The 26,000-nt window shown below is 42.1% G+C and overlaps 1 protein-coding gene across 1 annotated transcript; it reads left to right on the top strand.

Annotated features, from left to right (window-relative positions):
- Nucleotides 1-295: 295 nt before the first annotated feature.
- LOC122218357 lies at nucleotides 296-19,415 on the top strand (the record flags this gene model as incomplete). The annotated part of the gene is given in 2 exon segments (XM_042936663.1): nucleotides 296-2,250; nucleotides 19,394-19,415. Coding segments are annotated over 2 exon segments (1,977 nt in total), but the record flags the coding sequence as incomplete, so codon positions are not given.
- Between the last annotated feature and the right edge of the window lie 6,585 nt (nucleotides 19,416-26,000).

Here is a 26,000-nt window from a genome sequence, read left to right as displayed (position 1 = left end):
TACCCAGCCTTCAGCACCCCTCTACCCTGTCCTACAGGGGGGTACTGAAGAAGAATTAATTTTTCCTCCCCCGTATAACCCCTCTAGGATGCCGGAAGAACACCATCCTCCCCCTCCGGGGGAGGCAGACGCAGTTCCGAGAGCGGGAGGCGGAAACGCTCCAGTGGGAAGCCCGCCCTTTACCAGACAAAGGGCTCAGAGGGAGCAATCTGCCTCTGCCGCCTACTCCACTACTCTGCCCCTGAGAGCCACCGGACCCCCAGACGCGGAGGGGAATCAGCCCCATCACTATTGGCCTTTCGCCACTAGTGACCTCTACAATTGGAAAGCTCAGAATCCTAAGTTTTCCGAGAAACCGGCAGGGCTTATTGATTTATTAGACTCTGTTCTTTTTATCCATCAGCCCACGTGGGACGATTGCCAGCAGCTTTTGCAGGTCCTGTTCACGACTGAAGAAAGAGAAAGAATCCTCAATGGGGCCCGAAAACTAGTTCCGGGTGCAGACGGGAATCCCACCACCAACCAGGTTCAGATAGATGTCTCCTTCCCCTTAACTCGGCCCCAGTGGGATTTCAACATGGCAGAAGGTAAGGAGAGGCTCCAGGTCTACCGCCAGACTCTAATGGGGGGTCTCCGAATGGCTGCTAGAAAGCCAACCAATTTGGCCAAGGTAGGAAATGTACAACAGGGAAAAGATGAATCTCCAGCTGCCTTTTTAGAACAGATCATGGAGGCATTCCGTACCTATACCCCCATGGATCCAGAGGCTCCGGAAAGCAAGGCAGCTGTTATCATGGCCTTTGTAAACCAATCGGCCATAGACATTAGGAGAAAATTACAGAAAATAGATAGACTAGGAGAAAAAATTCTGCAGGACTTCCTGGTGGTAGCCGAAAAGGTATATAATAACCGGGAGCCTCCTGAGGACAAGCAGGCTCGTTCCATGGCGGCTGCCAGCAGTAAGCAGACTCAAGACCTGGCCAGAATACTACTAGCTACCATTGCTGACTCCCCCGAGGAACGAGACCGCCGTCTCTGGCAGCTGGCAGATGACACAAGAAAAGGTAAAGGAACCACCAAGGGGGGGGGGAAGCAGAGGTTGCAGAAGAATCAGTGCACATACTGCAAGGAGATAGGGCATTGAGCCTGAGATTGTCCAAAAAGGGCCAGCAGGTAGGGAAGCAAGACTGATCGAGTAAAAGTCCTAGAGATATATGAACTAAGTGATTAGGGGAGTCGGGGTTCAGACCCTCTCTCCAAACCCAGGGTAACTCTTAAAGTGGAGGGGACACCTGTTGACTTCCTGGTCGACACCGGAGCACAACATTCGGTGCTCCGCACCCCACAAGGAAAACTAGCCAGCAAGAAGTCCTGGGTACAAGAGGCAACTGGTATGAGCCAGTATTCATGGACTACCCGAAGAACAGTAGATTTGGGGATGGGCCGGGTATCCCACTCCTTTATGGTAATACCAGAATGCCCCTACCCGCTGTTAGGATGGGACTTACTGACCAAGATTGGAACTCAGATAACTTTCAGACAAGGGGGGCCTCAGGTCACTGATGACAAGGGCCACCCCATCCAGGTCCTGACCATGAAACTGGAGGATGAATACCTTCTCCACCAGGAGGCACTCCCAAGAGAGGATAATATAGACAGATGGCTACAAGAATTCCCCTCGGTTTGGGCAGAGATGGGGGGGATGGGACTAACCACTCACAGGACCCCAGTCCTGGTAGAGCTCAAGCCAGGAGAGAGTCCAGTAAGGATCAAACAATACCCCATGTCTCAGGAGGCCCGGAAGGGGATCCAGCCACACATCCAGAGACTACGAAGCCTAGGGGTACTAGTTCCTTGCCAGTCTGCCTGGAACACCCCCCTACTGCCGGTCAAAAAGCCTCACACAAATGACTACCTACCAGTACAAGACCTCCGGGAAGTAAATAGGAGGGTCACAGACATACACCCAACTGTTCCCAACCCATATACTCTCTTGAGCTTCTTGGCGCCCTCCAGGGTCTGGTATACTGTACTAGATTTAAAGGATGCCTTCTTCAGTCTGCCGCTGGGACCCCAGAACCAACCCTTGTTCGCCTTTGAGTGGCATGATCCGGAGGAGGGCTACAGTGGGCAACTCACCTGGACACGGCTACCTCAGGGATTCAAAAATTCACCCACCATTATCGACGAGGCACTACACGAGGACCTGGGTGAGTACAGAAGGGAGCATCCTGGCCTCACACTTCTGCAGTATGTAGATGACATCCTGATTGCTGCCGACATGGCCAAAGACTGTGAACGAGGGACCCAGGACCTGCTGGCTACCCTGGGGGCCTTAGGGTACCGGGCATCCACGAAGAAGGCTCAGATATGCAGGGAGAGTGTAAGTTACCTGGGATATATCCTGGAGGGCGGACAGTGGCAGTTATCAGATGCCAGAAAAGAAACTGTCCTAAAGATCCCTACTCCCACCTCCCAAAGAGAAGTGAGGGAATTCCTAGGATCAGCCGGCTACTGCCGCCTCTGGGTTCCAGGTTTTACTGAGATCACCAGGCCCTTATATGAAGCTACCAAAGAGGGGAAAACATTTAAATGGGCTGAAAAAGAAGAAACTGCCTTTAATCAGTTAAAAAAGGCCCTCCTAAGTGCCCCAGCCCTGAGTCTACCAGACATTACGAAGCGCTTCCACCTCTTTGTAGACGAACATAAGGGAATAGCAAAAGGGGTTCTAACTCAAGCCTTAGGCCCCTGGAACCGCCCGGTGGCTTACCTGTCTAAGAAACTAGACCCAGTGGCTGCCGGCTGGCCGCCATGCCTAAGAATTATTGCGGCGACAGCACTCCTAGTCAAGGATGCAGACAAACTGACCCTAGGACAGGAGATCTGGATCACGACCCCACATGCCATTGAAGGGGTACTGAAACAGCCTCCGGATAGATGGATAGCAATACACGTATGACTCATTACCAGAGCCTCCTACTCAACACTCCACGAGTGCGGTTCCACCCCAGTGCAACCCTCAATCCTGCAACCCTGCTGCCCGACCCTGACCTAGGTGCTCCACTACATGACTGTTCGGGAATCCTGGAACAAGTACGTGGATTCTGGACGGACCTGACCGACCGGCCCCTCCCTGATGCTGAGATTACTTGGTTCACTGATGGCAACAGCTTTGTGCGAGACGGACACAGGTATGCGGGTGTAGCGGTGGTCACCGAAACAGACACCGTATGGGCAGAGGCTCTACCCTCCGGAACGTCAGTCCAGCGAGCAGAGATCATAGGCCTCACCAAGGCGCTGATGCTGGGAGCTGGAAAACGGCTTCACATCTACACAGACAGCCGTTATGCATTTGCCACAGCTCATATTCATGGGGCAATTTATCAGGAGAGGGGGTTACTGACAGCAGAAGGACGAACTATAAAAAATAAGCAGGAGATACTTAACCTGCTTACGGCCTTATGGCTTCCTGCCAAGCTAGCCATTATCCACTGCCAAGGGCACCAAAAAGCTGATAACCCAGTAGCTAGAGGTAATCGAAAGGCTGACCAGGCAGCCAAGGCAGTCGCCCTTACTTCAGTCCCCACCATGACCATACAACTACCGGACCCGGGAGACCCAGTTTTACCAGACCAGCCCAAATACTCCCAGTAGGAGTTACAGCAGATCAAGAAACTCCCCATGGCCCAGGAGATAAAGGGATGGTGGTATACACCTAACAAGGAGCTCGTGCTGCCAGACTGGCTTGGAGTCTCAGTATTAGAGCACATGCATTGGTCTACTCCCATGGGGGGCCCAAAAATTAAAAGACTTAATCCAACATGCCAGAATCAAGATTCACCAACAGGACACCAAAATAGAGCAAGTTGTATCTGCCTGCAAAGACCTGCCAACTCACCAACGCGAGAGCCACATCAAATAAAAAAGGAACCAGGCTCAGAGGCACCAGATCGGGAGCCCAATGGGAAGTCGACTTCACTGAAGTCAAACCAGGAAAGTATGGTTATAAATATCTTTTAGTATTTACAGACACCTTCTCTGGCTGGGTGGAGGCATACCCAACCAAGCATGAAACGGCTCAGACGGTGGCTAAGAAGCTACTAGAAGACATCTTACCCAGGTATGGTTTTCCTGCCATGGTAGGATCAGACAATGGACCAGCTTTTATCTCAAAGGTAACACAGGCAGTAGCCAAGGCGGTGGGGGCAAACTGGAAATTACATTGTGCTTATAAGCCCCAGAGCTCAGGACAGGTAGAAAGAATGAATAGAACCCTAAAAGAGACCCTTACCAAATTAACCACGGAGACTGGCAGGGACTGGGTGACTCTCCTACCGTACGCTCTTTACTGGGTTAGAAACACTCCTTACACTCTGGGTTTTACTCCCTATGAGATCATTTTTGGCAGGCCACCCCCTGTTATTCCCAGCCTTCAAGCTGAATTTATGGCTGAGTTTAAAGATCAAGAAGTTTTTCTTTCCTTGAGAGGGCTCCAGAGGGTGCACGAGGACATTTGGCCGCGCCTCTGTGCCATCTATGAGGCTGGCCCGACCCGGACACCTCATCAGTACAGGCCAGGAGACTGGGTCTATGTCAAGAGGCACCACCGAGAGACTCTCAAGCCGCGCTGAAAGAGACCCTACATCGTGGTGTTGACAACCCCCACCGCTTTCAAAGTAGACGGCATTGTGACCTGGGTCCATCACACCCACGTTCGGCCAGCAGACACCTCCTCGATCTGGAAGGACTTCGTCACGCGATGGGCCATCAGTCGGGACCAACACAACCCGCTCAAGCTCAAGCTACAGCGCATTCAACCCACCTAATATTGGTAACTCTGTTAACTCTGCTTGTCATTGCTCATGCTGCCGGGAGTCCCCACGCCCCCCAAAACATCACCTGGCAGATCATAGACATCAGCTCAGGGACAATACTTAATCAGACCTCCCAGAGCCATCCCAGGGACACTTGCTTCCCAGAACTTTGCGTAAACCTCCAAACTCTGTTCCCCTTGTCACCATAAATGCAGCCGGTCCCATGATTGGGTCCCTAAGCTACATGGCAAGGGGGGAATCAAAGGGTGGGCCTACGCCGGCTGACTCCATCTTGTTCTGTGTCCTTCACCTTGACCACACCTCCTCCCCTTGAGTAACTGCCCCCCTCACCTGCCTAACAGGACTCAGACCCTTCCCCAGCCAATAGGCTGAGGCCATAGCCATTACCTCACCAACTGCCCCTAGGCCCCAATAAAACCTTTGTCCTTTTGAAACTTGCTCTCTCTCCCTGGTATCTCACCGCTGCGTTGGTGCAGGTAAGAGATTGAGCTCGAGCTAGCTAGAATAAAGGCTCTTTTGCTTTTGCATGGGACTCGGCTCCCTGGTGGTCTTTGGGGATCATGAATTCTGGGCATAACAATCAAAGTAATTTAAGTTTGTTGGTTTAATTAAGGTAGACATGTCTTTAGAGTTATCAGCATTAAATATGAAACTTATTCTACCTATGTTTGCTAAAGATCAAATAAGCTCATATTATCTCTTCCAACTTATTAGTAAAAAGATGACTTAAAGGTTAATTTTGTCTATCTTAAAGTTTTCATGGGTAATTATTAAGATAGTTTTCAAAGTCTTTGGTAAAATGAAACTTTGAAGTTTCACTTGCATGATAAATGGGATTGAATTCGTTGGACATCTAGGTCTTTTCCAAAGAGGATAAAATACTAAAGCATTGATTACTGAACATAGGTTTGTGTTTTTGATTTACTGGAGAGCAAATAAGGCTATTTTGGGTCTGTTGGTAAACATGCTTGGTGCTTAAGGTTCATAAATTTGTCATCTAAAGAATTCTGGTGTAACAGTTTACAATTGGTTACTACTTAGTTTTCACTGAAGACTATGGTTTCTAAGAGTTAATTCTGCTGAATGAACTTAAGACTGATGTAAATAAGGGAAACAACTCTGTATGTAAAAAAAAAATAGGAGATTTGTAAGAAAGATAAAAGGAATGCAAAGTATTTTTGTTAAAGGTAAAAGAAAGTAATTTTGTTCTAAATGAGATTGGTTGTTTCGAGAGATATGGCTTGGGACATGATTTGAAGGCAAAGGAGAGGTGTAGAAGGTTCATGAAGGGAAATTTTGGAAAGGAATTTTATGTGTGGTTAGGACAGACTAAGGTTGAAATAGATTCTGCTTTTCTCTCTGCTCAAAAGACTAAGTTTTCTTGGACTGTTGACCTGCTCTTGATAAGAAAATGTAAAAAAAAAGTTTTTTTGTTTGTTTGTTTTGTTTTTTCCTTTTTGTCTGCCAAGAAAACCAAAGCTGATGTTTGTCTTTTTCAGGTCTTTGATTACTTAGTTACAACTTCTCAATGTTAAAGGAGCTAAGTTTTTTTTGTTTTGTTTTGTTTTGTGTTTTGTTTTGTGTTTTTTTTTGTTTTTTTTTTTTAGAAATTTATTGTCAAATTGGTTTCCATACAACACCCAGTGCTCATCCCAAAAGATGCCCTCTTCAATACCCACCACCCACCCTCCCCTCCCTCCCACCCCCCATCAGCCCTCAGTTTGTTCTCAGTTTTTAAGAGTCTCTTATGCTTTGGCTCTCTCCCACTCTAACTTCTCTCTTTTTTTTTCCCTTCCCCTCCCCCATGGGTTCCTGTTAAGTTTCTCAGGATCCACTAAAGGAGCTAAGTTTTGCTAACTATATAACCCTAACATATTTGCCTCTGGAACCTCTTATTGCCACCTTGGTTAAATAAGATTTGTAATGATATATAATCCTATTTAGGATGTGCTTTATAGCTTTCTAAGGTTTTAACAAACTTTCCCAAGATTTAAATTGTAAATGAAGTATTTTTGACCAATTAAGCTTTATTTATGTAAAGTTACTCTGAAAAGCATTGTCAAACAAATGGTAAACCTTGGGGCTGTATTGCTTGGGTAAATGCTATAACTGCTCAAATATACATGCAACTCCTAAACTTTTAATGTTTTGGTAATAAGGTCATCACTTGATTTTCTGATTATCAAAGTGTTAGATGTGTCACAGAATAACTGGATTACCTTGTCAATTGCATCATAATGAACTCTCATCAGATCTGTAACAGTGTCCATTTCTGAGTTTTTGTCATTTATAATTGTTCTTATTCTCTCACAAAACATATTTCATCTTCAAGGAGATTCATAAAAAACTTTTAGAACAAATACAGGTATTTGACATCTTTAAGAATGATACTAAAATGGGTATGAATTTCCAGAACTAAAAAGCTACATTCAAACTGAACAAGAATTAGGAACATTGGACCAAGTGAACTGAGGAAGATTATACTTTTTGTGACCCTTGTTTTAAAATATTGCTGATTATCCAAATATTTGCTTTTCCAGATTAAGGAAACTTTCTCTTAAGACATCTATGACATACAGAAGTGTGATAAAGTATTCATTTGTAAACAAACTGAAGTGTTTAACTTTTCTTTTTACCTGAACCTTCTGAAATTCACAAACTCAGTGAGTGTTCTTTCTTTCATGGCAATTACAGTTATTTGCATAAGTTCAATAAGACTCTGTTCATCTTGTAACAAGACATCATTGGAAATACTGTTTATTTTAGCAAGGCTTTGACTGGAATATCGTATTTGAGAGACATACATAGGCTCAGATATGACCATACAATTTTAAGGAACTAAGGTTGACTTTATGAATCATGGAGCCATTAAGCTCCTTGGAAAAGCTAGCCTGATACCTTGCTTACAGAGCTCCCAGCAGCCTTACCAGGTGAGTAAAGAATGCCAATTTCTGAAAGGTGCAAGTACCTCAGGATACTTCAGGAATCTCATGAAGAAGAATTTGCCCAAATCTATAGGTATTGCAGGCATGTCTGATGGCAAGTACTTGGCTTGGCTTCTGGCCTAGAGGGGCTACTAAAAGTTCAATTTAGAGGTTCCTTATAAAAAGTTCCAGCAAAGCAAATTTTAAAAGATCTATACGATCAATCACTACTCTTGCTAAACTTATGTAAATAATTAGGCCGAGCTTGTTAAAACTGAACTTGCTTTACAAATAAATTAGTCTTGGTTTGACTATCTCTGGAAATGAAGGTTATTAGAGAGTAAAATCATGTTTTAATAAGGCATCTTTATGGATGTTAAATTCTAGTTCTGATTGTCTTTAAATGTTTGCCTAAGCTAGACAACTTGAGGTAAATTTCAGAAAAATTGTCACAACAGCACAGGTATGAACAATCTTCTTGCTTATTATTCTGTGGTGATAACAGAACCCCATGGGCATATGATTATTTAAACAACTAAAAAATGGGGATGGACTCCCCCAACAATTGTATATGAAAAGACTTTTCTCACTGTAGACCTATCAATCAATGAAGACTATAGTGTTTTATTAAATTATTCACTTGAAGCCAGGTTAATCCATAAATCTATAAATAAATATGCAAACCATATCCTCCCTAAACCTGAACTGACAGTTACTAGAAACCCACTCCATCCATATAAACCCAGGAGGCCTAGTTTATTTAAAGGATTGAAAGTCTAATACAGCAGGGGATTTAATTCCAAAATGGAAAGGCCCCTAGTAGGTCATATTATATACTCCCACTGCAATAAAGTTATAGGGGCACTCTTCATAAGCTCTTATATCTAAAATAAACCTGTACCCCCTTAACAGGAAACCAGTGAGCAAACTAAAGTACTTATTCCTACAAACTTGTGGAAGACTTCAAACTTCTCTTTTGATGGCTGTACCTTTCTTTTTCATTCCCCTTTCCCCAATTTACACTAACAATTCTTTCTTACAAAGGGGCATTCAAAAGGATCACCACAGACATTTGAGTTACAAACCAGAAAGACCATATAATCTCTGCTGCCAGTTACCATACCATCTGAGGCTGCTTCAAGCCTGATATCTAAAAAATCTTATTGGCAGCACTGGCAGACCCTGAGTTTGTAATTTTCTGTAACCATTAACCTATATTTTTCTTGTTTCTATGAAAGTACCTCTTCTTAATTACTTGGTTGTTTACTAAACAAAACAGAGTCTATGTAATGGCTATATACCACCTTTTACACAGTTAAAAACCTTAAATGACTCTCAAAATAACGTTATATTATTAAATACTAAAATAATTCAAATGCATAAAAATATTCTACAAAACAGAACAGCGTTAGATGTTTTAGCTGTTGCACAGGTGGAACTTTTGCTCTCATAAAAAGAAAATGTTGTGTATACATTCCAGATTACCACAAAAAATATTTCTGGATTTCTAACTGACATGAATATTTGAATTGTTGCTTTAAACAACCCCTCTCTTTCCTTTAGGTTAAACAACTTTAGCTTGACAATAACTAGGCCTCCAGTAATCTGTAAGTCTTTAGCATATGAAAATCTCTTTGGAAATTTCCCTATAGTAACAACTAGCCATTCTTCACAACCCCAGTGCAGGTCTTCCTGTCCATGGTCTCTGTCCCTGTGCTTTAATAAAATCACCTTTTTGCACCAAAGATGTCTTCAAGAACTATTTCTTGGCTATCAGCTCTGAACCCCCATCATTGCCCTCCAAATTTCATCAATCTAGCCAATTTAAAGTTGTCTCTCCCTCTCTCTCTCTCTCTCTCTCTCTCTCTCTGTCATTAATTCTCTTCTGCAAAGCTTCCCACCCCTTCCCAGTATTAAGTACTCATCCTCATACAATTGGGGTGGGGGCCTGGCTTGTGTGCTGGATTTCCCTGATGGCTGCTGCTGAACTTTGTGGAGATTCACTCAGAATTCTAGAGTTGGTATCAAGATTATTTTTGTGTTTTTTTTTGTTTGTTTTTTTTAAGTGTATTTATTTATTTTGATGGGGAGGCAAAAACAGGGAGAGATAGAATCCCGAACAGGTTCTGAACTATCAATGTGGAGCCTGCAGGGCTCAAACTCATGAACCATGGGATTATGACCTGAGCCAAAATCAAGAGTCAGGCATCTAACAGACTGAGCCACTCAGGTGCCCCAAGACTTTTTAGGTTTTTACTTATTTTGAGAGAGAGAGAGAGAGAGTGCAAATGTGGGAAGGGCAGAGAAAGAGGGGGACAGAGAGAGAGAGAGAGAGAGAGAATCCCAAGTAGGCTGTCAGCACAGAACTCAACATGGGGCTTGAACCCATAAATCATGACCTGAGCTGAAATCAAATGTCAGACACTTGACTGACTCAGCCACCCAGCCACCCCACCTCACAACTATTTTAAAGTAAAAAAAATCTGAACTAAATTCAGATCAGAAAGAAATCTTCTTTGAATATCCCTCATCAGACTAAAGCAGAGTCTCCAGAAAATATAGCTGCCATTAATGCCTCTCAAAAGGAGTTTCCTGTGGGGTACCTGGGTGGCTCAATTTGTTAAGCATCTGACTCTGGATTTTGGCTCAGGTCATTGTCTCATTGTTTGTGAGATTGAGCCCTGGGTCTGGCCATGCACTGACTGCATGAATCCTGCTTGGGATTCTCTCTCCCTCTCTTTGTCCCTCCCCTGTGCTTTCTCAAAAAATAAAACATTTTTTTTTTTTAAATAAAGGATTGGAGAACAAGGGGAGATGGTGGCATAGGAGGACTCTGGGCTCACCGCGCGTCCTGCTGATCACTTAGATTCCACCTACACCTGCCTAACTAACCCAGAAAAACACCAGAAGACTAGCAGAATGGAGTCTCTGGAGCCAAGTGGAGACGAGAGGCCCACGGAACAGGGTAGGAAGGGCGGCGAGGCGGTGCGCGCTCCACGGACTGGCGGGAGGGAGCCAGGGCAGAAGGGCAGCCTACCAGCCAAGCAGAGCCCCCAAGTCTGGCTGGCAAAAGCGGAGGGGCCAGATGGAGTGTGTCCCGACAGCGAGCGTGACTTATCATCTGGGAGGTCATAACTTAACGGCTCTGCTCCGAAAGCGGGAAGGCTGGAGGACAAAGGGAGGGAGAGTTGCTGAGCCCCAGGACGACAGAGCTCAGTTTGGTGGGGAACAAAGGCGCTCGCCAGCGCCATCTCCCTCGCCCATCCCCCAGCCAAAATCCCAAAGGGAACCAGTTCCCCAAGCAAGGGAACTTGCTTGCTCCCCGCAAACACCCAATGCTGTACTTCTGCGGAGCCACCCCCTCCGGCAGCGGGTCTGACTCCCTCCCGCTGCCACAGGGCACCTCCTGAAGTGGATCACCTAAGGAGAAGCGAGCTAAGCCTGCCCCTCCTGCCCCCGTGCACCTTGCCTACCCACCATAGCTAATACGCCAGATCCCCAGCACCACAAGCCTGGCAGTGTGCAAGTAGCCCAGATGGGTCACACCACCCCACAGTGAATCCTGCCCCTAGGAGAGGGGAAGAGAAGGCACACACCAGTCTGACTGTGGCCCCAGCGGTGGGCTGGGGGCAGACATCAGGTCTGACTGTGGCTCCGCCCACCAACTCCAGTTATACACCACAGCACAGGGGAAGTGCCCTACAGGTCTGCACCACTCCAGGGACCATCCAAAATGACCAAACGGAAGAATTCCCCTCAAAAGAATCTCCAGGAAATAACAACAGCCAATGAACTGATCAAAAAGGATTTAAATAATATAACAGAAAGTGAATTTAGAATAATAGTCATAAAATTAATCACTGGGCTTGAAAACAGCATAGAGGACAGCAGAGAATCTCTTGCTACAGAGATCAAGGGACTAATGAACAGTCAGGAGGAGCTGAAAACCGCTTTAAAGGAAATGCAAAATAAAGTGGAAACGTCCACGGCTCAGATTGAAGAGGCAGAGGAGAGAATAGGTGAACTAGAAGATAAAGTTATGGAAAAAGAGGAAGCTGAGAAAAAGAGAGATAAAAAAAAATCCAGGAGTATGAGGGGAAAATTAGAAAACTAAGTGATACACTAAAAAGAAATAATATACGCATAATTGGTATCCCAGAGGAGGAAGAGAGAGGGAACGGTGCTGAAGGGGTATTTGAAGAAATTATAGCTGAGAACTTCCCTGAACTGGGGAAGGAAAAAGGCATTGAAATCCAAGAGGAACAGAGAACTCCCTTCAGACGGAACTTGAATCGATCTTCTGCACGACATATCATAGTGAAACTAGCAAAATACAAGGATAAAGAGAAAATTCTGAAAGCAGCGAGGGATAAACGTGCCCTCACATATAAAGGGAGACCTATAAGACTCGTGACTGATCTCTCTTTTGAAACTTGGCAGGCCAGAAAGGATTGGCACGATATCTTTAGTGTGCTAAACAGAAAAAATATGCAGCCGAGAATCCTTTATCCAGCAAGTCTGTCATTTACAATAGAAGGAGAGATAAAGGTCTTCCCAAATAAACAAAAACTGAAGGAATTTGTCACCACTAAACCAGCCCTACAAGAGATCCTAAGGGGGATCCTGTGAGACAAAGTACCAGACACATTGCTACAAGCATAAAACATACAGACATCACAATGACTCTAAACCCGTATCTTTCTATAATAACACTGAATGTAAATGGATTAAATGCGCCAACCAAAAGACATAGGGTATCAGAATGGATAAAAAAAAAACAAGACCCATCTATTTGCTGTCTACAAGAGACTCATTTTAGACCTGAGGACACCTTTAGATTGAGAGTTAGGGGATGGAGAACTATTTATCATGCTACTGGAAGCCAAAAGAAAGCTGGAGTAGCCATACTTCTATCAGACAAACTAGACTTTAAATTAAAGGCTGTAACAAGAGATGAAGAAGGGCATTATATAATAATTACAGGGGCTATCCATCAGGAAGAGCTAACAATTATAAATGTCTATGCGCCGAATACGGGAGCCCCCAAATATATAAAACAATTACTCATAAACATAAGCAACCTTATTGATAAGAATGTGGTAGTAGCAGGAGACTTTAACACCCCACTTACAGAAATGGATAGATCAGCTAGACACATGGTCAATAAAGAAACAAGGGCCCTGAATGATACATTGGATCAGATGGACTTGACAGATATATTTAGAACTCTTCATCCCAAAGCAACAGAATATACTTTCTTCTCGAGTGCACATGGAACATTCTCCAAGATAGATCATATACTGGGTCACAAAACAGCACTTCATAAGTATACAAGAATTGAAATTACACCATGCATACTTTCAGACCACAACGCTATGAAGCTTGAAATCAACCACAGGAAAAAGTCTGGAGAACCTCCAAAAGCATGGAGGTTAAAGAACACCCTACTAAAGAATGAGTGGGTCAACCAGGCAATTAGAGAAGAAATTAAAAAATATATGGAAACAAACAAAATGAAAATACAACAATCCAAACGCTTTGGGACGCAGCGAAGGCAGTCCTGAGAGGAAAATACATTGCAATCCAGGCCTATCTCAAGAAACAAGAAAAATCCCAAATACAAAATCTAATAGCACACCTAAAGGAAATAGAAGCAGAACAGCAAAGGCAGCCTAAACCCAGCAGAAGAAGAGAAATCATAAAGATCAGAGCAGAAATAAACAATATAGAATCTAAAAACACTGTAGAGCAGATCAACGAAACTAAGAGTTGGTTTTTTGAAAAATAAACAAAATTGACAAACCTCTAGCCAGGTTTCTCAAAAAGAAAAGGGAGATGACCCAAATAGATAAAATCATGAATGAAAATGGAATGATTACAACCAATCCCTCAGAGATACAAACAATTATCAGGGAATACTATGAAAAATTATATGCCAACAAATTGGACAACCTGGAAGAAATGGACAAATTTCTAAACACCCACACTCTCCCAAAACTCAATCAAGAGGAAATAGAAAGCTTGAACAGACCCATAACCAGCGAAGAAATTGAATCGGTTATCAAAAATCTCCCAACAAATAAGAGTCCAGGACCAGATGGCTTCCCAGGGGAGTTCTACCAGACGTTTAAAACAGTGATAATACCTATCCTTCTCAAGCTATTCCAAGAAATAGAAAGGGAAGGAAAACTTCCAGACTCATTCTATGAAGCCAGTATTACTTTGATTCCCAAACCAGACAGAGACCCAGTAACAAAAGAGAACTACAGGCCAATATCCCTGATGAATATGGATGCAAAAATTCTCAATAAGATACTAGCAAATCGAATTCAATGGCATATAAAAAGAATTATTCACCATGATCAAGTGGGATTCATTCCTGGGATGCAGGGCTGGTTGAACATTCGCAAATCAATCGACGTGATACATCACATTAACAAAAAAAAAGAGAAGAACCATATGATCCTGTCAATCGATGCAGAAAAGGCCTTTGACAAAATCCAGCACCCTTTCTTAATAAAAACCCTTGAGAAAGTCAGGATAGAAGGAACGTACTTAAACATCATAAAAGCCATTTATGAAAAGCCCACAGCTAACATCATCCTCAATGGGGAAAAACTGAGAGCTTTATCCCTGAGATCAGGAACACGACAGGGATGCCCACTCTCACCGCTGTTGTTTAACATAGTGTTGGGAGTTCTAGCATCAGCAATCAGACAACAAAAGGAAATCAAAGGCATCCAAATTGGCAAAGATGAAGTCAAGCTTTCGCTTTTTGCAGATGACATGATACTATACATGGAAAATCTGATAGGCTCCACCAAATGTCTGCTAGAACTGATACATGAATTCAGCAAAGTTGCAGGATACAAAATCAATGTACAGAAATCAGTTGCATTCTTATACACTAACAGTGAAGCAAGAGAAAGACAAATAAAGAAACTGATCCCATTCACAATTGCACCAAGAAGCTAAAATACCTAGGAATAAATCTAACCAAAGATGTAAAAGATCTGGATGCTGAAAACTATAGAAAGCTTATGAAGGTAATTGAACAAGATATAAAGAAATGGAAAGACATTCCCTGCTCATGGATTGGAAGAATAAATATTGTCAAAATGTCAATACTACCCAAAGCTATCTACACATTCAATGCAATCCCAATCAAAATTGCACCAGCATTCTTCTCGAAACTAGAACAAGCCATCCTAAAATTCATATGGAACCACAAAAGGCCCCGAATAGCCAAAGTAATTTTGAAGAAGAAGACCAAAGCAGGAGGCATCACAATCCCAGACTTTAGCCTCTACTACAAAGCTGTCATCATCAAGACACCATGGTATTGGCACAAAAACAGACACATAGACCAATGGAATAGAATAGAAATCCCAGAACTAGACCCACAAACGTATGGCCAACTCATCTTTGACAAAGCAGGAAAGAACATCCAATGGAAAAAAGACAGTCCCTTTAACAAATGGTGCTGGGAGAACTGGACAGCAACATGCAGAAGGTTGAAACTAGACCACTTTCTCACACCATTCACAAAAATAAACTCAAAATGGATAAAGGACCTGAATGTGAGACAGGAAACCATCAAAACCTTAGAGGAGAAAGCAGGAAAAGACCTCTCTGACCTCAGCCGTAGCAATCTCTTACTCGACCCAAACCCAAAGGCAAGGGAATTAAAAGCAAAAATGAACTACTGGGACCTTATGAAGATAAAAAGCTTCTGCACAGCAAAGGAAATAACCAACAAAACTAAAAGGCAACCAACGGAATGGGAAAAGATATTTGCAAATGACATATCAGACAAAGGGCTAATATCCAAAATCTATAAAGAGCTCACCAAACTCCACACCTGAGAAACAAATAACCCAGTGAAGAAATGGGCAGAAAACATGAATAGACACTTCTCTAAAGAAGACATCCGGATGGCCAACAGGCCCATGAAAAGCTGCTCAACGTCGCTCCTTATCAGGGAAATACAAACCAAAACCACACTCAGATATCACCTCACGCCAGTCAGAGTGGCCAAAATGAAGAAATCAGGAGACTATAGATGCTGGAGAGGATGTGGAGAAACGGGAACCCTCTTGCACTGTTGGTGGGAATGCAAACTGGTGCAGCCACTCTGGAAAACAGTGTGGAGGTTCCTCAGAAAATTAAAAATAGACCTACCCTATGACCCAGCAATAACACTGCTAGGAATTTACCCAAGGGATACAGGAGTACTGATGCATAGGGACACTTGTACCCCAATGTTTATAGTAGCACTCTCAACAATAGCCAAACTATGGAAAGAGCCTAAATGTGCATCAACTGATGAATGGATAAAGAAATTGTGGTTTATATACACAATGGAGTACTACAGGGCAATTGGAAAGAACGAAATATGGACCTTTGTAGCAACGTGGACATATGTTTTCACTCGTATGTGGATCCTGAGAAACTTAAAAGAAACCCATGGGGGAGGGAAGGAAAAAAAAAAGAGGTTAGAGTGGGAGAGAGCCAAAGCATAAGAGACTCTTAAAAACTGAGAACAAACTGAATCATGATGGGGGGTGAGAGGGAGGGAAGGGTGGGTGATGGGTATTGAGGAGGGCACCTTTTGGGATGAGCACTGGATGTTGTGTGGAAACCATTTTGACAATAAATTTCATATATTGAAAAATAAATAAATAAAAAAATAATAGCGAACCAAATTATTTTCAGAGCCAAAAACACTGAGACAAAGATGTATTTTCAAAATAGGATGAATAATCTAAAATAAGAATCTAATAGTTGCTAATATATCAAATAATATAGAATTCTTATTCTATATTCTATCCATAGAATACACTATTCAGACAATAAGCTCCATAGGAAATTAAGAAATAGAGTAGCAAAGACTTTAAATCATTTTCTCAACCTATAAATATTCAAGGCATTAAAATTAGACAATGACATAAAATACCTAAATAACAATGAGATGAGGCCATTATTATTGTTATCTCTGTAGTTTTCTCCTTAAAATAGGGAAAGCATCTTCTTGTCAAGTGAAACATTTTAAAAATAACCTACCATAAATACTAGGCCACTAATAAAATCTTAATAAAAATTCCAAAAAGTAGACATGGTACAGACAGCCATGATCACAGTATAATAAAACCAATAATGAATAACATAACTAAAAAGAAAGAAACCAACAAAACTGACCTTAAGGAGGTGAAAAACAAAAACTCTCTCGCAGAACTCTTTGGTTTAGGAGAAAAATAAAATCCAAATGATTCCAGAATCTTAGAATATAACAATCATGAAAACATTACATATCAGTACTTACAGAATTCAGCTAAAACAATGTTTGTGGTTCTAAGCACTTAATAAATAAGAAACAATGAAAATAAATGAAATATCTATTTAAGAGATTAGGAAAAATATAATAAAATAAATCTAAGGGGTAGAAATAATAAAACTACAGAAATAGAAAAATGAGTGGCAAAAGAGAAAAAATTAAATAACTAATAAATTAACTCAAAATTAGGTCTTTAAAAAAGATTAAATGAGTTAAGATGGCAGAGAAGTGGGAGGACCCTGGGCCTTCCTCGTCCCTCAACACAGCTGTATTGAGGTCAGATTACTTGAAACACCCAGGACATCAACCTGCAGAGTGGCAGAAGATATCCAAGGTTCGAGGGAGACAGTGTGGCTGGTGGGAGGTTGCATGGAAGTGAATTGCGTGAGAAAAACTGTAGTGCCATGAGGGATGGAACCCTTTCTGTGGAGAAACAAAAGAGAGAGGACTTGAGTGAGTGTGCACTGAGTTCTCACAAGAGGAAAACCTCTCTAGACCCATGGACTGGGGAGTGAGAAGGACTGAGTGTCACAGTTTTTATGCAGTGTTTGGAGCTTAAACTCTGAGGGTTTGCAAGTGCACAACTTTCTCTGGAGTGGAGCTGTGGCATGCGCTCCTGGAGAGAAGGAGGATCTGGACCTCGAATGCATAGAACGTAGTAGGGATCTCCAGGCCATACTGAGATAGAACATTCCCATTCTTGGAATTCTTTTGGAAAAAGGTATTTGTGGGCATTTAATTAAATATTTTTCCATCAGCATATTTTGAAGCCAGTAATATAATCTATAAGTCTCAAACCTTAACAAGATTCAAGTCCCTAAGCACTATAGCTCTAGTATTTTTTGAGCAAAGTAGTCCTCTGGCTGCCTGGTCTCAAGGCAGAAACGCGTCAGAGCCGAGGCAAATGCTATCTATCTCAAGGAAGTAGTGCCCCAAAATGCTGGTTTAGGGGATTCTACATACTGTCAGAGGCACAAGTCTCCTTTTTATTAGCAGATTTCATTCTGTTGTCTTGGAACCTGACAAAGAAAGGCATGCACAATCCAATCAAATGTAATTTCATTTCTGTGAATTTTTTAGTCCACACAAAAAGAAAATAAATTAACTAACAAACAAAAGTAACATTCTATGAAATAACGAAAGAAGTTGCTGTAACCTTCAGGTTGGGTGCTGATTCAAATCAAATTTGAAGATCTAGGGAATAGTATAAATAGGATAGTGGAAGAAATAAATAGGAGGATGAAATCCTAATTGAAAGAGATAGGCTTGGAATCCTACCATATAAAAACCATAAAAGGGGTTCAGCAGGTCATTTAATGGCTTAGTCTCCTTGTAGGTGTTCCAGTTACCTATTGTCATATAACAAACTACCCTAAAACTTTGTGGCTAAAAAAGAAAAAACAACCTTATTTTTATATTTCACAAATTTATATATAGGTCAGGAATCAGATGGATGCCCCAGGGATGATTTGATTCAGAAGCACAATATCTAGACCCCAACTGGGATGATGTAAATTGTTGTGGGCTGAGAGAGGACACGCTGGCATCTGCTTGTGGCTAGTTTGGATTTTTCTGAGGCATGGTGGACTGGTTGTCAGATCTTACATAACAGCTGGCTTCCTTCAGAGTGAACATTCAAAGAGATTGGGGGGAGGGCGCAACAAGACTTCATTTCTGTCACATTCTGGTAGTTACAAGAAAGTCACAGATTCTGAAAGAAGGAATTATATAGGGGTGTGGATTGTAGCAGGTATGGTTTATAGAGACAACCATCTTTGAAGAATACCACACCAGGTTTCTTATCCTGGCTGAAAGTCTATGGTTGGAGATAGCAACCCCAATTTGCCTTGGATAGTCAAACTTTTAACCCTGCAAAGGCATAGAATTGTGTATAGAGAGATAATTAACAAAATATTCTGTGATACTTTGGGGTAAATTTAGGAATCATTTGTATATTTGGTGTTATGTTTAAGAGAATTTGCTATATTCATGTATATCTGAAAAATTAGCTTTGTGATTCCAATTTAAAATGTATTATTAAGTAATTTATGTTCTTGACTTTTTAGATGAAAAGGATAAGCGATCAAGTTTGTAAACATTAGTGAAATGTTTAAGGAAATTTGGGATTTACAATATTTTTAGTTAATTTATTTAGATTTAGGAGTGGCTAGGTAAAAAAAGGTTTTGCTTTTTAGGTTTAATGTTCTAAGTCCTTCAGAAAAAAAAAAAGCAAGGATATTTAGACTTATAAAAGCAGTTTAAAATGCTTTTAAAAATATAATTAAGTTGGTTTTTTCGAGGTTCCGGAAGATGGCGGCGTAGGAGGACGCGGGGCTCACAGCGCGTCCTGCCGATCACTTAGATTCCACCTACACCTGCCTAAAGAACCCAGAAAACCGCCAGAGGATTAGCAGAAGGGAGTCTCCGGAGTCAAGCGCAGACTAGAGGCCCACGGAAGAGGGTAGGAAGGGCGGCGAGGCGGTGCGCGCTCCACGGACTGGCGGGAGGGAGCCGGGGCGGAGGGGCGGCTCGCCGGCCAAGCAGAGCCCCCGAGTCTGGCTGGCAAAAGCGGAGGGGCCGGACAGACTGTGTTCCGACAGCAAGCGCGACTTAGCGTCTGGGAGGTCGTAAGTTAACAGCTCTGCTCAGAAAGCGGGAAGGCTGGAGGACAAAGGGAGGGAGAGCTGCTGAGCCCCCGGACGGCAGAGCTCAGCTTGGCGGGGAACAAAGGCGCTCGCCAGCGCCATCTCCCCCGCCCATCCCCCAGCCAAAATCCCAAAGGGAACCAGTTCCTGCCAGGGAACTTGCTCGCTCCGCGCAAACACCCAACTCTGTGCTTCTGCGGAGCCAAACCTCCGGCAGCGGATCTGACTCCCTCCCGCTGCCACAGGGCTCCTCCTGAAGTGGATCACCTAAGGAGAAGCGAGCTAAGCCTGCCCCTCCAGCCCCCGTGCACCTTGCCTACCCACCCCAGCTAATACGCCAGATCCCCAGCAACACAAGCCTGGCAGTGTGCAAGTAGCCCAGACGGGACATGCCACCCCACAGTGAATCCCGCCCCTAGGAGAGGGGAAGAGAAGGCACACACCAGTCTGACTGTGGCCCCAGCAGTGGGCTGGGGGCAGACATTGGGTCGGACTGCGGCCCCGCCCACTAACTCCAGTTATACACCACAGCACAGGGGAAGTGCCCTGCAGGTCCTCACCACGCCAGGGACTCTCCAAAATGACCAAACGGAAGAATTCCCCTCAGAAGAATCTCCAGGAAATAACAACAGCCAATGAACTGATCAAAAAGGATTTAAATAATATAACAGAAAGTGAATTTAGAATAATAGTCATAAAATTAATCGCTGGGCTTGAAAACAGTATACACGACAGCAGAGAATCTCTTGCCACAAAGATCGAGGGACTAAGGAACAGTCACGAGGAGCTGAAAAACGCTTTAAACGAAATGCAAAACAAAATGGAATCCACGATGGCTCGGCTTGAAGAGGCAGAGGAGAGAATAGGTGAACTAGAAGATAAAGTTATGGAGAAAGAGGAAGCTGAAAGAAAGAGAGATAAAAAAATCCAGGAGTATGAGGGGAAAATTAGAGAACTAAGTGATACACTAAAAAAAAATAATATACGCATAATTGGTATCCCAGAGGAGGAAGAGAGAGGGAAAGGTGCTGAAGGGGTACTTGAAGAAATTATAGCTGAGAACTTCCCTGAACTGGGGAAGGAAAAAGGCATTGAAATCCAAGAGGCACAGAGAACTCCCTTCAGACGTAACTTGAATGGATCTTCTGCACGACATATCATAGTGAAACTGGCAAAATACAAGGATAAAGAGAAAATTCTGAAAGCAGCAAGGGATAAACGTGCCCTCACATATAAAGGGAGACCTATAAGACTCGTGACTGATCTCTCCTTTGAAACTTGGCAGGCCAGAAAGGCTTGGCACGATATCTACAGTGTGCTAAACAGAAAAAATATGCAGCCGAGAATCCTTTATCCAGCAAGTCTGTCATTTAGAATAGAAGGAGAGATAAAGGTCTTCCCAACCAAACAAAAACTGAAGGAATTTGTCACCACGAAACCAGCCCTACAAGAGATCCTAAGGGGGATCCTGTGAGACAAAGTACCAGAGACATCACTACAAGCATAAAACATACAGACATCACAATGACTCTAAACCCATATCTTTCTATAATAACACTGAATGTAAATGGATTAAATGCGCCAACTAAAAGACATAGGGTATCAGAATGGATAAAAAAACAAGACCCATCTATTTGCTGTCTACAAGAGACTCATTTTAGATCTGAGGACAGCTTTAGATGGAGAGTGAGGGGATGGAGAACTATTTATCATGCTCCTGGAAGCCAAAAGAAAGCTGGAGTAGCCATACTTCTATCAGACAAACTAGACTTTAAATTAAAGGCTGTAACAAGAGATGAACAAGGGCATTATATAATAATCACAGGGTCTATCCACCAGGAAGAGCTAACTATTATAAATGTCTATGCGCCAAATACCCGAGCCCCCAGATATATAAAACAATTACTCATAAACATAAGCAACCTTATTGATAAGAATGTGGTCATTGCAGGGGACTTTAACACCCCACTTACAGAAATGGATAGATCATCTAGACACACGGTCAATAAAGAAACAAGGGCCCTGAATGATACATTGGATCAGATGGACTTGACAGATATATTTAGAACTCTGCATCCCAAAGCAACAGAATATACTTTCTTCTCGAGTGCACATGGAACATTCTCTAAGATAGATCATATACTGGGTCACAAAACAGCCCTTCATAAGTTTACAAGAATTGAAATTATACCATGCATACTTTCAGACCACAATGCTATGAAGCTTGAAATCAACCACAGGAAAAAGTCTGCAAAACCTCCAAAAGCATGGAGGTTAAAGAACACCCTACTAACGAATGAGTGGGTCAACCAGGCAATTAGAGAAGAAATTAAAACATATATGGAAACAAATGAAAATGAAAATACAACAATCCAAACGCTTTGGGATGCAGCGAAGGCAGTCCTGAGAGGAAAATACATTGCAATCCAGGCCTATCTCAAGAAACAAGAAAAATCCCAAATACAAAATCTAACAGCACACCTAAAGGAAATAGAAGCAGAACAGCAAAGGCAGCCTAAACCCAGCAGAAGAAGAGAAATAATAAAGATCAGAGCAGAAATAAACAATATAGAATCTAAAAAAACGGTAGAGCAGATCAACGAAACCAAGAGTTGGTTTTTTGAAAAAATAAACAAAATTGACAAACCTCTAGCCAGGCTTCTCAAAAAGAAAAGGGAGATGACCCAAATAGATAAAATCATGAATGAAAATGGAATGATTACAACCAATCCCTCAGAGATACAAACAATTATCAGGGAATACTATGAAAAATTATATGCCAACAAATTGGACAACCTGGAAGAAATGGACAAATTTCTAAACACCCACACTCTTCCAAAACTCAATCAGGAGGAAATAGAAAGCTTGAACAGACCCATAACCAGCGAAGAAATTGAATCGGTTATCAAAAATCTCCCAACAAATAAGAGTCCAGGACCAGATGGCTTCCCAGGGGAGTTCTACCAGACATTTAAAGCAGAGATAATACCTATCCTTCTCAAGCTATTCCAAGAAATAGAAAGGGAAGGAAAACTTCCAGACTCATTCTATGAAGCCAGTATTACTTTGATTCCTAAACCAGACAGAGACCCAGTAAAAAAAGAGAACTACAGGCCAATATCCCTGATGAATATGGATGCAAAAATTCTTAATAAGATACTAGCAAATCGAATTCAACAGCATATAAAAAGAATTATTCACCATGATCAAGTGGGATTCATTCCTGGGATGCAGGGCTGGTTCAACATTCGCAAATCGATCAACGTGATACATCACATTAACAAAAAAAAAGAGAAGAACCATATGATCCTGTCAATCGATGCAGAAAAGGCCTTTGACAAAATCCAGCACCCTTTCTTAATAAAAACCCTTGAGAAAGTCGGGATAGAAGGAACATACTTAAAGATCATAAAGGCCATTTATGAAAAGCCCACAGCTAACATCATCCTCAACGGGGAAAAACTGAGAGCTTTTTCCCTGAGATCAGGAACACGACAGGGATGCCCACTGTCACCGCTGTTGTTTAATATAGTGCTGGAAGTTCTAGCATCAGCAATCAGACAACAAAAGGAAATCAAAGGCATCAAAATTGGCAAAGATGAAGTCAAGCTTTCGCTTTTTGCAGATGACATGATATTATACATGGAAAATCCGATAGACTCCACCAAAAGTCTACTAGAACTGATACATGAATTCAGCAAAGTTGCAGGATACAAAATCAATGTGCAGAAATCAGTTGCATTCTTATACACTAACAATGAAGCAACAGAAAGACAAATGAAGAAACTGATCCCATTCACAATTGCACCAAGAAGCATAAAATACCTAGGAATAAATCTAACCAAAGATGTAAAAGATCTGTATGCTGAAAACTATAGAAAGCTTATGCAGGTAATTGAAGAAGATATAAAGAAATGGAAAGACATTCCCTGCTCATGGATTGGAAGAATAAATATTGTCAAAATGTCAACACTACCCAAAGCTATCTACACATTCAATGCAATCCCAATCAAAATTGCACCAGCATTCTTCTCGAAACTAGAACAAGCAATCCTAAAATTCATATGGAACCACAAAAGGCCCCGAATAGCCAAAGTAATTTTGAAGAAGAAGACCAAAGCAGGAGGCATCACAATCCCAGACTTTAGCCTCTACTACAAAGCTGTCATCATCAAGACAGCATGGTATTGGCATAAAAACAGACACATAGACCAATGGAATAGAATAGAAATCCCAGAACTAGACCCACAAACGTATGGCCAACTCATCTTTGACAAAGCAGGAAAGAACATCCAATGGAAAAAAGACAGTCTCTTTAACAAATGGTGCTGGGAGAACTGGACAGCAACATGCAGAAGGTTGAAACTAGACCACTTTCTCACACCATTCACAAAAATAAACTCAAAATGGATAAAGGACCTGAATGTGAGACAGGAAACCATCAAAACCTTAGAGGAGAAAGCAGGAAAAGACCTCTCTGACCTCAGCCGTAGCAATCTCTTACTCGGCACATCCCCAAAGGCAAGGGAATTAAAAGCAAAAGTGAATTACTGGGACCTTATGAAGATAAAAAGCTTCTGCACAGCAAAGGAAACAACCAACAAAACTAAAAGGCAACCAACGGAATGGGAAAAGATATTTGCAAATGACACATCGGACAAAGGGCTAGTATCCAAAATCTATAAAGAGCTCATCAAACTCCACACCCGAAAAACAAATAACCCAGTGAAGAAATGGGCAGAAAACATGAATAGACACTTCTCTAAAGAAGACATCCGGATGGCCAACAGGCCCATGAAAAGATGTTCAACGTCGCTCCTTATCAGGGAAATACAAATCAAAACCACACTCAGATACCACCTCACGCCAGTCAGAGTGGCCAAAATGAAGAAATCAGGAGACTATAGATGCTGGAGAGGATGTGGAGAAACAGGAACCCTCTTGCACTGTTGGTGGGAATGCAAATTGGTGCAGCCGCTCTGGAAAGCAGTGTGGAGGTTCCTCAGAAAATTAAAAATAGACCTACCCTATGACCCAGCAATAGCACTGCTAGGAATTTATCCAAGGGATACAGGAGTACTGATGCATAGGGGCACCTGTACCCCAATGTTTATAGCGGCACTCTCAACAATAGCCAAATTATGGAAAGAGCCTAAATGTCCATCAACTGATGAATGGATAAAGAAATTGTGGTTTATATACACAATGGAATACTACATGGCAATGAGAAAAAATGAAATATGGCCTTTTGTAGCAACATGGATGGAACTGGAGAGTGTGATGCTAAGTGAAATAAGCCATACAGAGAAAGACAGATACCATATGGTTTCACTCTTATGTGGATCCTGAGAAGAGAAACATAACAGAAACCCATGGGGGAGGGGAAGGAAAAAAAAAAAAAAAGAGGTTAGAGTGGGAGAGAGCCAAAGCATTAGAGACTGTTAAAAACTGAGAACAAACTGAGGGTTGATGGGGGGTGGGAGGGAGGGCAGGGTGGGAGGGAGGGCAGGGTGGGTGATGGGTATTGAGGAGGGCACCTTTTGGGATGAGCACTGGGTGTTGTATGGAAACCAATTTGACAGTAAATTTCATATATTAAAAAATAAAAAAAAATAAAAAAAATAAAAAAAATATATATATATATAATTAAGTTGTATATAGGTTGATTATTTAGGATGTAATGTTCAGTATAAACATTTGATAAATGACAATAAAAATCTTTCTTAAAGTTATTAAAATTCGCTGTTTTTTAAGTTTTATTTATTTATTTTGAGAGAAAGAGAGAGAGAAACCCATGTGAGGGAGGGGCAGAGGGAGAAAATCCCAAGCAGGCAGTGCAGAACCTGAGGCAGCATTCAATTCCATAACTGCAAAATCATGACCTGAACTGAAATCAGGAGTCAGATGTTTAACCGACCGAGCCACACAAGTGCCCTAAAATTCACTGTATTTATAAATAGAACAACAAAAATGAACATAAAACTTATGTACAACTAGGCTTAAAAAGAACTAGGATTTTTAAATATTTACATTAATGAATTAAAAATTAATTCTGTTTAGATATAAACAGTCTTTGATGTGCATGAAACCATTGATGCATAGTAAGCACCACAAATTGATACTTCTGATTCCATCTTATGCCTCCCACTCCACTAAATTCTGTATATTCTCCCTTAGTGTCTCAGATTTAGTATCTCTAGTGCTGAATACCTACCTATTAATCTATTAAAGGCTAAGGTATCACTGTTCTATGTAACATTCT

Source organism: Panthera leo, chromosome B1 (genome assembly GCF_018350215.1).
Source record: "Panthera leo isolate Ple1 chromosome B1, P.leo_Ple1_pat1.1, whole genome shotgun sequence".
Classification (NCBI taxonomy): Eukaryota; Metazoa; Chordata; class Mammalia; order Carnivora; family Felidae; genus Panthera; species Panthera leo.
This window is presented reverse-complemented; position numbering and strand designations above follow the sequence as displayed.